This window comes from Fundulus heteroclitus, unplaced genomic scaffold, assembly GCF_011125445.2.
Source record: "Fundulus heteroclitus isolate FHET01 unplaced genomic scaffold, MU-UCD_Fhet_4.1 scaffold_125, whole genome shotgun sequence".
Taxonomy (NCBI): Eukaryota; Metazoa; Chordata; class Actinopteri; order Cyprinodontiformes; family Fundulidae; genus Fundulus; species Fundulus heteroclitus.
The window spans coordinates 601,543-614,588 of NW_023396537.1; the positions used below are offsets into that span (position 1 = coordinate 601,543).

At 43.9% G+C, this 13,046-nt stretch overlaps 1 protein-coding gene across 3 annotated transcripts in view; it reads left to right on the forward strand.

Moving 5' to 3' along the window:
- LOC110367112 overlaps positions 1 to 11,585 on the forward strand; it is a 97,246-nt gene extending 85,661 nt beyond the window's left edge. For 2 of the 3 annotated variants that reach the window (XM_036128923.1, XM_036128925.1), the window contains 12 exons: positions 341 to 596; positions 737 to 893; positions 1,011 to 1,098; positions 1,180 to 1,242; positions 1,399 to 1,595; positions 1,677 to 1,811; positions 1,903 to 2,090; positions 4,079 to 4,230; positions 5,616 to 5,861; positions 5,954 to 6,116; positions 6,282 to 6,365; positions 10,729 to 11,487. In XM_036128923.1, coding sequence (XP_035984816.1) covers positions 341 to 596; positions 737 to 893; positions 1,011 to 1,098; positions 1,180 to 1,242; positions 1,399 to 1,595; positions 1,677 to 1,811; positions 1,903 to 2,090; positions 4,079 to 4,230; positions 5,616 to 5,861; positions 5,954 to 6,116; positions 6,282 to 6,365 — 1,729 coding nt within the window. In that variant the 3' untranslated portion in view covers positions 10,729 to 11,487. Of the gene's footprint in view, positions 1 to 340; positions 597 to 736; positions 894 to 1,010; positions 1,099 to 1,179; positions 1,243 to 1,398; positions 1,596 to 1,676; positions 1,812 to 1,902; positions 2,091 to 4,078; positions 4,231 to 5,615; positions 5,862 to 5,953; positions 6,117 to 6,281; positions 6,366 to 10,728 lie in introns of all 3 variants that reach the window. The other variant, XM_036128924.1, reaches the window with a different exon arrangement.
- The last annotated feature ends 1,461 nt before the right edge of the window (positions 11,586 to 13,046 follow it).

The window sequence follows — 13,046 nt, forward strand, 5'->3', positions numbered from 1 at the left end:
GTCTGTTTGCTGATGATTTCAACAGAAATCCAACCAATATCTGAACCAGAAATAATAGCAAAAGTCCTTCCAGCTGCACTTCATAAAAAAACCTGAAGAAAAAGCTTTCAAAGGGATGACTGAAGAAGGAGAATCAGACAGAAGAAGGAAGGGAACAGTAATAAAAGCTGCTACCTCATGCAGGGCTATTAGGGCTGAAATAGTTACTCAGATTAATCGTGATTAATCAGTTAATGAATGAAAGTATTAGATGTTTAAACTCTCTTAGCGATCTAAATTGACCTTCTAGTCATCTTCTCATTCACTGAGAGACCTCCCGTGTTCCTCCTGCCTCCACCAGCTGCTCCTCTGGCTCCCCGTTGGGCTCCAGCTGCACTGTGACGGGTCCCGCTGTCATCGGCTTCCAGGGCCAGCAGAGCTCTGTGAAGGATCGCTGTTCCTACTCCCTGCTGAGGATCCCATCGGTCCCAGGATTCCAGGTTCTGGCCCGCTTCCAGGAGCGGCGGCGTAGAGACGTGAGCTTCCTGGACAGCGTGACGCTGCGCCTGGACGGGCCGGGCGCTCACATTCACCTGAAACAAGGAGGCAGGGTTCTGGTGAGCCTCCTGCAGACGCAGCTCATCAATCAGGGAGCAGTTTGATCCTGACGCTGTCTCTGGTGTCAAACTCCCAGAGGTTGTTGTCATGGAAACAGTCAGTTTATGGGTTTAAATGTTTCCTCCACTCTGTCTCTCAGCTGGACGACTCGCCGCTGACCCTCAACAGCTCGGTTCAGACGGTTGGCGGTGTGAAGCTCTCTAAGGACCAAACTGGAGTCACCGCCAAGGTGTCGCTGTCCAACTTCACCGCTTCTGTCTTCTTTGACGGCTCCTCTGCACTGATCCACCTGGAAGGTACAGCACGTCAGCAGAGTTTGGGTCATGATGGCTGTAAACTCTGCAGTCCTTGGGTCAGCTGTGTTCCTCCAGTTGACGCTGACTGGACTCTCATTGTGTCCTGAACCTGTCCAGGATCTGCTGGACAGTCTCTGCAGGGTCTGTGTGGAAGCTCCAGCAGCTCTGTGAGTGAGGAGAGGCTCTCTGAGGACAACTCCACCAGGTAAGACCTGCTGCTGCTGCTGGATGAACGGACTGCAGATTTACTCAGGAATCAGTCCTGACCTTGTGTGTCGCCCCCTAGCTGTGAGATGCAGTACTCCGATAGTAACGACAGCACCATCGACTGCACCAAGATGACTGAACGGTGAGCAGATGAACCAGAGACGTCTGTGTTTCTCTCTGATCTCTGTGGTCAACTACATGTTACACCTTTAACACCATGTGATGTCAGCCCTGGTAGCAGGTAAATCAACATATTAATCATTTATCATCTCCCTGTTTCTTTCTGCATGTGGAGCAGCTGTAACCTCCTGAAGGAGGCGCCCTTCTCCTCCTGTCACATCGACCCAGAGCCCTTCATCACCGCCTGCACACACACTTTGTGCAGCTATCCTGATCTGGACGGCCTCAGGTGTCAGTTCCTGGAGGCCTACGCCAGAGCCTGCAGCCTGGAGAGCAACGGCACACTGGAGGACTGGAGGTCCAAGGCTGAGTGCTGTAAGACCTGACTCCCTCCATCCGTTCTGAAGAACCCTCCTGCTGCTTTTCACAATAACATATCAGAGTGTTGCTCTGCAGCGCCCCCTGGGGGCTTCTGCCAGGACAGGACCTGCAGCGATCATGAGTTCTGTGGAGAGAAGAGTGCTGGTGGAGAAAGTCGCTGCTTCTGTCGGGCCATTTTTGCCTCCAAGTACAGAGAGATCAAGTCTTTCGGTACGACGTCTGTGACAACATAAGATCAGGTCTGACTGGTTGGAGGAAACCCTCTAACTGAAGTTTTCCTCACCAACACTGTAACCTTCAGGTGATCCAGCCATCTGCAGCCAGAGCTCTGCTTCTCTCACTCTGGTGGGTTGTCTCCTGGAGGACGAAGGCCTCGACTACTCTGCCTTGCAGCTCAAAGAGCCGACCTGCAAAGGTCAGATAGATGAGCGGACCCACATGGTGACTTTCACCTTCAACAGCACCAACCTCTGTGGGACGGAGGTCACGGTGGGTTCTCTCCTCCAGATCTTTGCTTAGTCCACTCAGATATCCAATGTGGCGCTGACTTCTTAATGGTATACAGCCGTTATTTGCCTATGCCAAAATCCAGCGGATTATGATAAAATAAAGCTATATATTCCAATTGTCTGTCCAAATAGTGTTTTGATCCTTTATGAGCCTAAAAATAACCAGCGATGAGCAGATATAAACAGAGGTGGCGCCATCCACTGGCAGTACCGCAGAACTTTCAGAAAGCCATATGGTGGCTAATAAATCAATAATAAATAATGCAGAACCGATCATGAACCTTTAAAACGTCTCAAGTTAAAGGGGCAGCTTGGTGTGATCAAAGACCAACCTTTATTAATTAAATAAACCAATATACAGCAACTCTAAGAGCCTCATATCAGAACATCAAATAAAAATCCTGCTCATAAACAGAAACAGGGACACAGCCTCAGGGTATGAACCGATCAATCGCTCTATTTAGAACTTTGTTTATACCTTACACTGTAAAGGCCAAGAAGAGCATTGCTATAACTATAATCACTGTATAGGGTAGTTCACCCGTGACGTCACATGTGACGTCAGCGCTACATCCGGATCCCGCTGGTTGGCAAAAAACAGTACTGTTCTCGTCTACTACATGACAAAACGGATGAGTTAGAGTGTACTTTTAGTTCGTTTATTTTTGGAATCTAAACAATGCCTACGACTTGTTGTGCTCCCGGTTGCACACAGAGGCATTCCAAATTGTCGGATGTACGTTTCTGTTGTTTACCGATGGAGGAAGGACGAAGAAAGAAATGGATATTTTCAATGAAAAGAGCGCAGGCAGACCCTCCCAATGGACTGGGGGAGCCATCATACTACGACAGAAATTGCAGTCTACACTTCATCTCCGGTAAATACAACTTAATTCTGCTCTAGTCATTGTTCTACTTAAATAGCGGCTGAGGGGAGGTGGTGATCGCTACACGGGCCGGAGAAGCGGCAGCAGCAGCCCGTGAACGGCTGCTTCAGACAGTGGCGACTGCGTAAACACTACACGGGCCGCTTCTCCGGCCCGTTTAGTGATCGCCACCTCCCCTCCGCCCGTTCACGGGCGCTAGTATGTCTGTGTTTACGCTGCAATGTCGCCGACACCCCCACCCATTTTAACAAGACAAAAACACCAAAATAATCCGTAGTAAACAATGTTTTTTTTTAACCTACCAGGCGGGTCTTCCTCTGCTGAGACCCGGTCTGTGTCCGACGCCGCTTTCTGCTGTTACACAAACATGTCTGAACATCCATCCATTTTCTGACCGCTTAATCCCTCATGGCGTCGCGGGGGTTGCTGGAGCCTTCTTCCCGATATAAAATAATTGTAACCGTCCAGTGGTTTAATGTCTTTCGTGCTCTCTCGTCTGTACAGGCCTGCCGTGTTTAAAAAGGCAGCTGTATGTCGCGGCACAGAACATTTGGCCAGCATTTCACAGACTCGCTCCGTCCCTTCAGGCTTTTGCTGTGTGGATCTGGCAATCTGATACCATCAACCATCAACTTACTCTTAAAACGATCTTGTGATACGTTATCTAAAGAAGAAAAATACGTGGAGAACTCGTCGGTTTCTCTGTTTGCGTCCGCCAATGTGTTCGCCTTTTGCCTACCAGTCCGGCGCGCATGCGCGAAAAACCCGCATCAAAACAATAACAATGAACTACCCTATTAATAAGGACGTTTACCTTCAGTTCACTGGAAGAGGCTAAAAGCTGTTAGCTGCTTCTCTGTTTATCTCCTGCTGCACATGTGCAGTGTCCTACCTCTGTTTTATTATAAATAAACATGAAAGACTTTTTTACTAACCTACTGAGCAAAAACAAAGCGTAAAACATCAAAATATTAACTAATATGCCAGCAGGACGTGATAATCTTTCCTAAAAACTTTGTGTGCAACCAGAGAGAAAAAGTCAAATAACGTGCCTATGCACCTTCAATGTTTCTTTTTTCAGACCAGCAACAGCCAAACCATCTACAGGAACACCATCATGTCACAGAACCTCTCTTCTGACGGCATTACTCGCCAAGACCAGGTCTACATCGACTTTTCCTGCATTGAGACCGAGCCAGACACAGACACTGTGGCTTTCAGAATCAAAGACAGGTGGGTGCTCTGGTTGCTGACTTTACTTTGAATCATCAACAGGTAAACTTGTTTGTGGTTTCAGGCTTGATGAAACCACAGAGAATCAAGCTGAGAAGATGTCAGTAAAACTTTTCCTAACCTAGAAAAGACGACAGATTGATGTAAATGAGTCCAGGTGAATCTCTCTGCGATTCAGGTCAATGTCATACTAAGACTTCTTCAGCTGGAAGTTAAGGTTCAGCATTTGGAGGTGAGTCTTCCTGGATGACCTGGACACCTGTGACAACAGCAGGACGTGAAATAGCAGATACTAGACTGACAGGTCCTCTCAGTAGCTGTGATTGGAGCAGATGAAGGCAGAACCCACGGTTTCAGGTGTGGCTCTCTGTTGGCTTAAGTGAGGCTTAAGTGAAGACTAAGGCTACGTTCACACTGCAATACGATCTTTAGCCCATATCCGTCTTTTTTACGCCAGTGTGAACGGCACAATTTCGATCTTTCCCCTCCAAAAAAATCAGATTTGGCCCATTTTCATTTGTTGTATTGATTTGGATACGTAACGGATGATTTCGAAGTGTCCACTGTCTTAACGCTCTTGTCACATTTTATCCGTCTTTCACGTCACTCTGTCTTTTACTACACGTCCACGCACACTAATAGCAGTTAGCGTAGCATTAAAGTTAATGGCTGATAATAGCTGCGCCGATTCTTCTTACCTTTATTCGTCTTATGAAGTGGTCTTAATATTGTTTGCTCCCATTGCTTTCTAATAATAACAACGAGAGATGTTGGCTGGTGTCCGCGTCTTTAAGTTTGTTTTTTTTTAACAAAACTTTATAGAAAGCTTCTAGATTGCCTTCACCATAACTTACACAAACAGTGCACTGCTGTGTGACGTCTCCTTCTGTTATCACTTTACGGTCTTTAACCGTTCAGACAGCGGTAGGATGTCGCTTTAAACAGTAGTATGAACGGCCACCTAAAAAAAAAAGAATCAGATTTTAGCAAAAAATCAGAACTGAGCATCAGGACCTGCAGTGTGAACGTAGGCTAAGATTCTGTGCCTTTTGAGATGAGAGTGAAACTGAAGCTCCAGGGCTTTGAGGCAACGTTCAGGAACTCCTGAGCTTTTCTTTAGATGATCTTTGAGATCATGTGAAACAGGTGATGAACCACATATTTTACCTTGAATACAGGTTTTAAATATAGTTACCAGTCATATAGTACATTTTTGATTAAAATCCTAAGATATGGAGTATGTTGTGAGAAAACAGAGCTTGTTTTTATGCCTGGCTGTTTTACAGCGATAAAATATTAAAAGTGAAAAGTTCAAATTTCCTTAAAAACATCAGAAACCATGGGTTTGTACCAGGACTCATGCCCCCTGTGTGCATCCTCTGTAGCGCTGTGGTTCATGTCATCTCATCCGGACCTTGGAATTACTCTCTGACCATGAAGGCCTTCATGGACGCCGGCCGGACACAAGCTGTGGATTTGAACACCGAGGTACGGCTGAACCAGAAGATCTGGGTGGAGCTGGACACGGAGGGCCTGAATGAAGACCTGGTTGCTGTGGTAACCGACTCCTGCTGGGCGACAGACCGAGCGTCCCCCACTGCTGGACGTAGATATTACCTGATCAAGAACGGGTGAGGCTGTTCCCTGATATTTAACCATGAACAATCTTTCCAGTCGCTCTGATCTGAGCACCAAGATAATTGGTCTTGATGTTTGTGAGCAGCTGTCCAAACTCTGAGGACCAGACGGTGAAGGTGGAGGGAAACGGAGAGGGAACCTCCAACTTCTTCTCCTTCAACATGTTCCAGTTCTCTGGGAGCTCTGCTGAAGTCTACCTGCACTGTAAACTGCAGCTGTGTGTCAAACAGGGGAATGTCTGCATCCCGGTAAGACGTGATGTCAAACACAGCATGACAGATATTTTCTCCAAACCTGAATCTGTGACTGGTTTTAGTTAATAAAATAATCTACAAAAGTAAATGAGACAAAATTTCCACAGATTGCTGTCAGCAGCCTTAGTATAGAGAATGGACTCTGTCTTTATCTTGCAGACGTGTGACGGAGCTCGGAGACACAGATCAGTCAGGTCCAGACCTGGAGCTTCTGCCTTCATCAGCATGGCCTGGACCACCTAGGTAACACTCAGCCCTGCTACTGCAGGTTCTCATAATTAGTCCTTTTCACGTGCTGTTATATGGAGAGTCAGAACTGAGAAAATAAAGCAACAAAGAAGAATATTCAGCCTTTTAAACCTCTCTCCCAGTGGCTGTACGACATTTATAGCAGCACCACTCATTCACAATGGACTATAATTTTAGATTAAATTACATTTAACTACATTTTTAATATTGAGGACTTCTAGCATTTGCTTTCACCACAACACAAACAAACAGTCCAGGCACTAACTAGAAAAAATTCTGAAGAAATTTAGCAAGGCGCCTGCCTCTTGGTGCATACTGTACCATCAAAAATACTAACAGGAAGTAACACTGCGAATTTCAGGTTCCTACGGCCTTCACAGCCCTCACAGCAGCCGTTGAAAGGTGCCATGTTAAGTCAATGGACCTCCTAGGAGCCTCTTGCTAGCAGCGTTGTCATGGAGACTCACTGACAGCTGCAGCCCTCTCTGTCTGTAAAGTCAGAAGAACCCTGGCTAAGCAGAAGTTGGTAGGACCTTCCTAAAGCTACTTCTGGTTAGCAACATGCTAACAGTTAGCCGCTAGCATGGTTGTGTTCAGTATCACCGGGTGATGTTACTCTGTTAGTTTGGTTAAAATCCTGTACTGAGAAGTGCCTAAAAAGGGAGAAAATCCTAAAATTCACCAAATCTGTGAAGCAGAAGTTTGTACAAGCTTACTAGAGCTACTTCCGGTTAGCAACATGCTAACCGTTAGCCGCTAGCATGGTTGTGTACAGTATCACCGAGTAATTGTAATCTGTCAGTTTGGTCCAAATCCTGTACTGGGAAGTGTCTCAAAAAGGGGTGCCAATACTTAATGTCACCAAACGTGACCAAAGTTCATGGGTCAGATTGGCCTCCTTTAGCAACTCAGCCTCACCACATCTGGGCGCAGAACTCAACATTTGACCGAAATGGTCAGTAGCGCCATTTCCCACAGGTGGGTGGTGCTGTATTGGCCAATTGGGTCGTGTCTGGGCATCATGCCAGGTCCTGTTGGAAGCAAAGGCCCAATAGGAAAGCATGTGAAATCCAAAATGGGCCAGAAAAGTCACACATGGCTGAAAGTCACTCCGCCAGATAGATTTGCTCCGCATATCCATCTGGAAACCTTCCGTTGAAGTAATTTTGGGAAGGGGCGAAAATACTGGTTAGCTGATTGGCCTATGTTGGTGATAGACGGGCCAAATAAACCAATCAGATCAACGAAGCATATGACTCGTCAACATGCTTCGTCGTCGCGACGACGAAAACACAACCACAAGCCAAGCTACTCTTGCTGCTGCAGGTAAAGGCTCGTTAGCTCAGCAGAGAAATACTCTGTAAATAAAACTTGCTCGATAGCCACGCTAACGCTAGTTTCGTCGGCTGAAGCCGCCATGTTCATTAGACTGAACTGTCGCGCTTCTTGTTGCGTCACACCTCAACCCGCCTCAAAGCCAACGCTGATTGGACGTTCGTTTGGTGAACGGCTCCAAATTTTCTTTAACGGAGAGTAGCCAGACTGATCTGCGAGTGAAACCTTGAAAGCTCGCGAGATCAGGATGGTCTCACGAGGCTAGAAAGTCACTTGAAAATTTAAAAATGTCAAGGGGAAGTGACTGTGCGAATTTCAGATTTCTACATTAATCACAGCAACTGCAGTGAGTGTCGAAAGTTGCCATTCTATCTCAATGGAGCTTCTCCCTCTGGCCCTCAGAGTTCTGTCGTCATGGAAACTCACTCACACACCTGCAGCTGGCCCATCTACAGAAGTGCAGACACTCTGTGTCAGAGTCTGCCTATTGGATTATAATGGAGAACTTTGCCTCGAACAACGCTCCATATCTCCTGATCCGTAAATGGTAGAGACGTAATTTTTTTCTGCGTTTAGTTCGTAACGGATAGGGGAAAAAGACAAGCTATCGTTTTTTTGCTGGAAAAAGTTTAATAAAAGCGTAGAAAATTATGATATAAAGGAGATTTTTATGCAATTTTAGAAATCCTCTAAAAACGGCCCCGAACAAATCGCTGTAGCTCAAAAAGTATAAGAGATATCAAAACAATTCTTTCACCGTGAGTATCAGCAGGCTTTTGAGGACTATGGTGCTCAATTTTATGTTTGTACAAGAATCGGTGTAGGCACAGCGACGATGTAAAAAAGTGGATGATGTGGGAAAATGCAGCTCCAAAGCATTTTTAGGATTTTCCACATTCGCTACTCCCAAACAAATTGTTCCTACGGAAAAACCGTAACAGTTATCCACATAATTCCTTTTTTGTGAGTGCCAGAAGGGTTGGGACATTCATGTGTGAAAGTCTCATGTCTGTACATAAAACGGTTTAGGAGTAGCGATGATGCGAAAACATGTGATGTTTTGGATTTTCAGACGTCATTTTTCAAAACCGCTCCATAGAAAATGAATGGGGAGGTTTCGGGTTTGTGTCGCTCTGAGGTGATTTGCGAAAAATCTATAAATGCCACACCAATGAGGGTTACATTTCCCAAATCCTGACAAAAATACCTACGTTTTGATGTATAATTTGTCTACGTAGAGTGAAAATTGAGCGAGTAAGGTCAAGTTGTTCGGAGTTTTGAAATCTTTAAAAAAGCTAGAGTGAGCCACTCTAGCGGTTGGAGAATTCCGTCATCTACTCTAGCGGTTGGAGAATTCCGTCATTGACTTTCATTGTAAACGATGATTTCGCTGATTTTTGGACATGAGCTTAGAGGAGTAACTGTGAAGAGACGATAAAAGATATCCACATTCCGTTTTCACTTCTGAGTAGTTCACAGATATATCTACAAACTGCAAGTTAAACGGTGTTCGTAGGTGAAAGCATGACGACACAGTACAGCGTTGAAAATGGTCATTTGGAGGTTTTTTGAGGCTTTCTTTCTACCCGAAAGAGTACAGCACAGCACTGCCTCCTCATTGCAAATGCTATGGCAGGCGCCTAATAAAATGAAAACACATTTATACTTATTGGTTAATACAAAGATGAGTATTTCAAAACAGGCATTTTGAGCTGTGTGGTAAAAGAGCTCCACTTTAGCACATATGGCAAATTATGGAGGACAAAACCTACTTTGTTAGTGGAGTGGAGGTTTCTTTAGTTATTTCTTCTAGAAACACTAAGCAGTAGTGGGAATATACAGAAGCCAGTGTGTATCTCTATCATCTCCTGAAGGCAAAGCAGACCCCTGCACTGTCTCAGGATCATCTCTCGTTTTTGCTCAGAGGATTTTCTCGTAATTAAATCACAAAACATAAAGACACCACAGAAAATAAATTATTTTGCCACAAAAGGCTCATCTCATCTCACATCAAAACAAAAAATGACCCAAAATAACAGAACATTTCTATGTGAGACACCCAGCTAGTCGGCTGCTCGGTCAGCTCAATCTTCCACTAGATGTAACTCATTGTGTTTATGTGCCGTTTTGTGTCCAGAGTCCAGACAGGCACTAACTGCTGTAAAATAGTGGCTCAATATTCTTAGTTAAAAACAAAAAATAATGGAAAGATGTCCAATGTGGTGAGATAAGGAGATTTTGCCCCTTTGTCATGTCCAGCTTCATGGCAACCAGAACGCTGCTCCAGCTTCCATAGTTGTGCCAAACATGACCAAAGGAGGCTTTATACCTATACATCCTCCCTTGACACCCAAAACGTGATGATTTATTTTATTGCTGTTTAGGTATCAGGTACAAACCAAACATGACAGAGGAACAGAAGGAGAATCAAAGAAAATCTACAGGTTTAAAACCCAACAACCAGCTACTACAAAAATAAAATAAAAATAACAGCCACCAAGGGGAAACAATGCAAGCATGAACACTTGCAAAGAGAAAAAATAATGAAACACAAACAGCATCAACACCAGCAGCAAGAATATGGAAAAACTGTCGATACTGATTGAAAGAACTACAGGGCAACACAACTATTCTACTATGAGTACAGAAGTGTGTGTGAACATGCAAAATATGTGATGTAGGCCTTATTGTGTACAATAATATGTGCAGAACCCCCCCCCCCCCCCCCCCCCCCCCCCCCCAGAGGTCAGATGTATGGAGGACCCTTAGGCCCAGGAGATGAGAACTAGCCCATTATTAAAGTCTGTTTGATTTCCCACCAGCTAATGAGTTATTGTCAACTATTGTTTATAGATTATTCTGCTAAACTAATTAATTAGGATAAATGTTTGTGCCGCAGTCTAGGGTCAAGGTTCAGTGCTGAGTTAAATACTCAAAGTTAAAAGGTGCAAAGACGAGATGTTTGGGTGATTGGCTTTGGAGAAAAGACAACAGTAAAACTTTGGTTCTGTTGTGTTCTCAGGTTATTTTGACCTGGACAGACTGACGGGCTGCAGATGTTTGGTTTGATTGGTTCTGATCCAGAGCCTGGATGTGTGGAGGTTGACTCAAACAGCCGCAGCGAGCTTCTATTGGAGAGGAAGAGAGGACAGACCTGTCATCTTTGTCATGAGTCTATAGCTGATGTTTTCATCTCTTATGAATGACTGGGTGTTTTAGGGCTACAGGTGATAATTAAAGGGAGATTAAAGGGCTTTCAGATTAGTTATTTTACTAGGGTAAATATTTTAATGGAGAATAATCATTGATTTTGTTGAAACTGCGTTGTGGTTGAGTTCATCATGACTTATAAAGAAGAAGACAACAACAACCTGAACATGAGGGATTAAAAGCTGCTACAGAGTTTCAACGCAGGCTGGAGGAAGTTTAGAACTGGAGCAGGAACACAGCTGAGCTCCAGCTATTTTCTATCTAGAAGGACTGAGGCTGAGTCTGCTTAAAATATCTGATTTACCAGCAAAAAGTCTGCAGATCTTCAGGGTTTAGTGTCAGTGAGACGCTCTGTTATCCTTTGAAGCTAAAGCTGGTTTATGTGCTTCTATCTTTAGGAAACGGGTGAGAGAAACTACTACTCAGGGTTTATCTTGGTTCCATCAGGTCCTGATTTAATTTAATTTGATTCAGATCCTTCAGTTTCTTATTGTTTCAGAGGTTTTACTGTTTCCAGACATATCAGACAAATTACTATTACCTGAACTATTAAATCAGAATTTTAATCCTTGAATCAGGAGGATATTGCTTTGAAAAACTGAATGTGTACTGTAACGTTTAATTCACTGCTGAGGTTTCAGACAGCATAATAAAAGGTTTAAGCAGTTATTGTGTCACTCTTTATTACCAGGCTCCTGCAGGGAGAAAGTCATGAACCTGCTTGTGAAGCTGGCAGAGGTCTGCTGGGTGCATCAGTCCGTCTGGAGGCAGAGCACTGCAGCCAACCCTTCCTGTCCTAAAGGGACCCAGAAACTAAATGGATTAGCCATAAAACTCATCAGCAGGAAGCAACAAACTCTAAATCACAACATTTAAAAGAGAAATACATGGTGGGCCGGTCTCTGATGAGCAGAGGGTCGACCAGGAGCTCTGAAAGGTGATCAGGCCAGAGATCTCTCACTTCTTTCTAGCCCATCATATCAGACACTCTTGTTGAAGGCAGAAGGAAAAGTATTTCATGAAACTGAAAACATAAAATAAAAATACCAATAATAGATGTTCATGTCTAAAAGTTCAAACTATGAGGACGATTCTCTTTTTACATGAAAAACTGGATCCCATCAGAGAAATGTGACTTGAATCAAACCAGTACCGGTTCCTTTAATTCCTATAAAACGATGAGCCAGCTAAAACAGAATCATGTGATTAATATGATCAGACGCAGCAGTAAGGCTTACAGCAGAAGTCAACAAATAAAACCCGATGGTAGAGAACATTGGTGGCAGTCTCTCTTTTAATGATACAACCAATCAGCTGGATTCTGGTTCTGGTTATTCCAGCTGATTGGTTGTGCTCCTGATGGATCTACACCGCATTTTGTTGCTTCTTTGGTGGATAAAGATCCTAAAGACAGACTTTTAACAATGAAAACAATAGCAGAGAAACAGTTTCTTGATGTACATATATACAATTTGAGTCAATCTCTAAGATTAAAATATTTTCCCCATAATTAAAACAGAAATGCAAATACCATTGTGAATAACTTAAAATTTTCAATCCAAACGCCGCGACGGGCTAAAACAAGGGTTATAGGCTACTGATGACTCGTCACGCTGAACCATTAAACACATTGATGTCCTTTTATTTCTCCATTTCACCAGCTTAATACAAAACTACTACTCACATTAATGAGCCGTTCATGGATACATTAGATGGTTACATAGATCCATCCAACTTTCTGTAGTTTTGGCTAAGAGATAAAAGGAGATAAAAAGTAAAAAGCAGGGAAAATGCAAACACAAGGAGCAGAGAAAAAAGCATCCCAGTAGGCGGAGAGGCGGAGTAGACTGAACCATGCCCTGAAATCTTGATGTTTTCACATCTGGTTACTTGCATGATTGTATGCAACTTAATTTGTCTGAAGATGTGATATTTTATGACATTGAAATATGTGGAATGAACAAAATGAGAAGAAGCTGGACTTTTCGGGGATCTGATTATTGGTGACTTGTTAACAGGAGGCGCTCAGAGAGGAAGAGATATTATTACAAATGGAGCATAAAACATTATCACAGTTTTACAGTTACAGGAAAAAGGAGGTGGCTTCAAAGCTTGTGAACACATGTCCAG